This window comes from Triticum urartu, chromosome 2 (assembly GCF_003073215.2).
Source record: "Triticum urartu cultivar G1812 chromosome 2, Tu2.1, whole genome shotgun sequence".
Taxonomy (NCBI): Eukaryota; Viridiplantae; Streptophyta; class Magnoliopsida; order Poales; family Poaceae; genus Triticum; species Triticum urartu.
In genome coordinates, this window is record NC_053023.1 from 120,660,971 (window position 1) to 120,665,884 (window position 4,914).

Sequence of the window (4,914 nt, forward strand, 5' to 3'; positions counted from 1 at the left end):
AGGGAGTCCTGGATTAGGGGGTGTTCGGGTAGCCGGACTATACCTTCAGCCGGACTCCAGGACTATGAAGATACAAGATTGAAGACTTCGTCCCGTGTCCGGATGGGACTTTCCTTAGCGTGGAAGACAAGCTTGGCGATGCGGATATTCAAAATCTCCTACCATTGTAACCGACTCTGTGTAACCCTAACCCTATCCGGTGTCTATATAAACCGGAGGGTTGTAGTCCGTAGGCAATCAACTCCATACACAACAATCATACCATAGGCTAGCTTCTAGGGTTTAGCCTCCTTGATCTCGTGGTAGATCCACTCTTGTACTACCCATATCATCAATATTAATCAAGCAGGAGTAGGGTATTACCTCCATCGAGAGGGCCCAAACCTGGGTAAAAAACATCGTGTCCCTTGTCTCCTGTTACCATCCGGCCTAGACGCACAGTTCGGGACCCCCTACCCGAGATCCGTCGGTTTTGACACCGACAGGGCGTCTAGGTCTCCCTCCAGACGGTGGGTCCTACAGATCTTCCTTTTCATTCCTTACGTCCGGTTGGGCCCAGCCTCACTATTCGCCTTCACTTTTTTTAAAGAGTATGCCAATGACGTACCATATTTTTATAAAAGTGAGAAACAACAGTTTGCAAAAGAGACCCGTGGACTGATGCGAATAACATCCCAAGTACACCTGCACCAACTAAAAAGTTAGTCTACTCTCTCATGAACTATGCAGCCATATCACTCCCACACCGGCTTGTTTCTAACCTTTGATCTCCTTCAGGATTTGTTGCACTAGCCTTGTTGGTGTTCAGATGTGTTCCACTCGATTCAACACTCTCGTGTTCCTTTGTTTCCACATATGCCAAGCGGTGGCGATTACCATTGAGTTGAAGCCACGCTCGTCCGGTTGCCGAAAATTGTCCCATGTCTGAGCCCATCATTCTATGGAAAAATCATTGACCTCTAAAATGACCCTGCAGCGTGTCAAAACAACAATGCCATACCTGTCGCGCCTCGACGCATTGACTGAGAATGTGATCCACATTATCTTCATCGTGCAAACATGTGTACCACGCAGTGGCGGATCCAGGACCCAAGCCGGGGGGAGGGGGGCTGAGCCTAGGGCGTGAAGATGAAGTACTTCCTTCACTGTAGCATATTTGGGCACTATAGTTGTAGTACTGTAGTAGACTAGGCCCGGGACTTGGATCAATCCTGGCTCCGCCCCTGATAGCACACCGAGGATGCATCGTGAAGTTTGTGCCGAGCCCTGCGATCTGAGGTCCACAAACGGTATTGTGTAGCTAACCATTCAAAGATAGCAGAAGGGGGGCATGACACGGAGTTTTATGCGATGGTGTTTATGTGGAAGAACTCATTCGATTATGATGGATTTTACCATGCCATTCTAATATATCCCACGAATCAGCAGCATCTCCACCACACAAACAAACCAATAGTTTCCACATGTGTTTAAGACTTGCTCCTATTTTAATAGTGACCTAAACGCTCTTATATTTCTAGTACGCTGCATGTTCCGTGTATGGGGATTTGAACTTGCCGTGATGTCCACGCAGGCGTAACCGCGTAAAGGATTTTCAGAATTGCCGCCGGAGACTTGGACTGAAGGAATAGACCAACCGCGGTCCTGCTACAACAGGTACCGACTGCTTTAATTCGTTGATCATCGACAGTCCGAATCACTCGGCAGCGGCTTGGTTCAGTTGAGAGACCTGCAATCATCCAAACACCAAGAACGAATTCACTCTCCGAATCCAACAAAGTCAACAAGTCGTAATCTCTGAACTTCCTTTAGCCGACTACCCTCCATCTTCTTCACTACCTGCAGAATTTTCTGCCTCTTCGGCCACTTCTGACCGGCATAATCCCCTGTTCTGCCATTGATGCAATTCGATCAGCTGCGGGCACCCGTCTCGTCACGATGGCCGAGATGGTCGGATCGCTGGTCGTCGGCGAGGTGGTCAGCAGGACCTCCTCGTTCCTCATCAGCAAGCACAAGGAGAGGTCGGCGTCGGCCAGCAGCGCAAGCGAGAGCCTGGAGCGGCTGGAGATGGCGCACATCAAGATGGAGGCGGCGCTGGAGGTGTCCGCCCGGTGGCAGGTCACGGACGTGGCGATGCTGCGGTGGCGGCGGAGGCTGCGGCGCGCCGCCGACGAGTGCGACTCCGCGGCGCACCGCTGGAGGCTGCGGGCCCTGGAGGAGGAGGAGGCCCGGGAGGCGCTCGCGCGCGCGTGGCTCCCGAGCCGGGTCGCGCGCGTCGTGGCCTCCTTCGTGTCGTCGCTCCTCAGCCGCCGCGGCGAGGAGCCCCACGCGAAGGCCGTCCAGAGGTTCGAGAAGCTGGCTGACGGCGCCGGGGATTTCTTGAGGTGCCTGCAGTCCGGCGGCCCGCCTCGGAGGTGCGCGCTGCTCGATGACGCCATTGTCGGGAAGCCTGCTGTGAGTGCGAGTGCGAGGCATGGTCTGGTTCAGGGAGGCCGGCGGCGATGCCTGCGCTCGGGATCCAGGAAGAGCGGGGTGGAGATTAGACAGCTTGTTCAGTGATTATGTTCAGAGGCTGCAGGAAATGAATTCTCATTGTAATCGTGCCAATCCAAAGGAGGTGTCAGTTCAGCTAGCTGTTGGAAACAAACTTTAGGGATAAACGTGAGAGGATCTTAAGCCTAGCATTAGACCACCTAATACAGATTAATAGAAAAGGATTCGTGATTTCTTACAGGTTCTGATGGAAGCCTTGTTCCTGCTTGATGCACTCCTCATGTAGCCTATGGCTACACCTTGCGTTGAAACATGAAGATGGTCGGGGAAGAAGTGCAGGGAACAGGATCTCAAAGCAAGCAGTGCCGCAGTAGGACTGGCCGCCAGCACTGACCTTGCGGTGGCCGGCGGTGGTAGTCGGTCTTCTGATCACCTTGAGCGCCTTCTTTTTAGGATCGGTTGTTAGCAAGTTGTATGACCCGGACATGTGTGTGTTTTTGAAGGGGTACATCCTGCTCATTATATAGGTAGCGCTAAAGGAATCAGGGACCGAAACCAACAGCTGGTTTGGTGCCTCCGATCATGGCACGTACGTGGGGTAAAAAGGGCCCCCTTTTCTCTCGGTCAGTTATGACCTGAGATCAAAATTCCAACACCAGCCAGTTTTAACTTGGTCGAATTGCGAGTTGGATGATGAACATATCGTAATCAGAGTGGCCCTCAAAGCTGCCTTCTATTGGTCCCAAGTGTATTGTCCACTGTGTTAAAAAAAAGTGCATTGTCCACTGGAAGTTACAGTACTACTAGGTAGCATTCAGTTGCCAACTGGTTGCTTTGTAACGAAACCTGGTCTGGTCAACCTGAACGTTCAACTTAGTCCAGTCCAGTCAGGCAATTCGATATGGTCAGTCCATTTCACGTTCATATATTGTAGGGCCGTTGAACGCCGGTCAAGTTAAAATGCAATCGGTTCAGCACTCAAGTGCGACGTGTCGCATCCTCTTGATGCCAGTCAAAAGTGATGCATCTCTACTCCGGGTTAAGTAACCGGAATTGGCAATAGTTCAGGCGGGTTAGTTAGACCCATCTTTTATCATTTTTTTTTGCGAATAATACGGAAATCTTATTCCAAAGTCACAGGGTTACAGTTGAGAGGCAATAAGTCCTCACAACATGGAGGACATCTGTTCATCCATATCACAGTACAAAACTCGGTACGACTATAATTTGTCATACAATCTGCTACCCTATTTTGAGTCCTACTAATTTTTTGTGGAACAAACTCCCTCTCATCCATACAAAATTTAATCTCTGCTACTAGATGACCATAGGCCGATCAAGACATACTATCACCAGAGAGTATCGAAAGTGCATTACAGGAATCAGATTGCACCTTAGCTGGTAGATCAGTATGTTGTAAAGCAAGGGTCATCCCTTGCATTATTGCATGTATCTCTGGCTCGAGCGCTTCATTGCAATTAAATATAACACGGTAAGCACCAAAGATAATAGAGACATCATCACGACGTAAGATCATACCAGCACCTGCCTTGCCATCATGAGCTGAGAAAGATCCATCAACAGACAGCGCAACCCAATTTGCTGGAGGTGGTGGCCAAGGAACAGGAGCCGCGGCCTGCTGAATACTAATAGGACTAACCTCCTCCTGTGCCAACATCTCCCCTTTTAAAATTTCTTTCATGCTATAATGCGTGGCTACATCCAAGGACTTATAAATTTAGATAGGTAAATTTTCCGACCATTTTTGTTTGTGTGTATTTAGGTTGATTTTTGACTTGCCCCTACTTGGGGTAAGTCAAATTTTCTCTTAGGTTGAATTTTTTACTTCCCCCTTTCTGGGGTTTTTCTTAGGCCAAAATTTTGACTTGCCCTGGTTTGGGGTAAGTAAAGTTTCCTCTTAGGTATGCGTTTTTGCTTTTTTTGTTAGCCAGGTTTTCTTTTTTCTGCATGGGTATTTTATATTTTTATTCAATGTATATTAAAAAGTGCAATTTCAATTTCATTGCATATTAAAAAGTGCAATTTCAATTTCATTGCATATTAAAAAGTGCAATTTCAGTGCAAAGTTATGTGCAAGTTTTTTATTTGGATTTTCTTCTTAAAGGGTAATACCAATGACACTACTTCATTCTTGCATAGAAAACGTTTTTTAGGTTATTTTGCTACTAACTTTCTCCTCCTTAGTAAACTTTTACGTGCGAAAAATACACTATTATATGCTTATTGTTGAGTACTATGATAAAGTGCATTTCTGAGTAAATTTTGTGCAAACATTTCCATTATTTGTTTCATCTTTTTTATTTTCTTTCTCCTTATTAGGTAATACCATTGCCAATAATTCATTCTTTTCTAAAAAACTTCATTATTTTGATTTAATTTTTATTTCTTTTCTTTTCTTCC

The 4,914-nt window shown here is 47.3% G+C and overlaps 1 protein-coding gene across 1 annotated transcript; it reads left to right on the top strand.

Moving 5' to 3' along the window:
- The first annotated feature begins 412 nt into the window (after window positions 1–412).
- LOC125541254 lies at window positions 413–2,679 on the top strand. Its single transcript, XM_048704713.1, has one exon. It carries the CDS (start codon window positions 1,939–1,941, stop codon window positions 2,557–2,559), a length of 621 nt encoding a protein of 206 aa, XP_048560670.1. The 5' UTR covers window positions 413–1,938; the 3' UTR covers window positions 2,560–2,679.
- The last annotated feature ends 2,235 nt before the right edge of the window (window positions 2,680–4,914 follow it).

Excerpts from the sequence above, each read along its gene's own strand:
- LOC125541254 (XM_048704713.1), top strand. The coding sequence starts at position 1,939 with ATGGCCGAGATGGTCGGATCGCTGGTCGTCGGCGAGGTGGTCAGCAGG.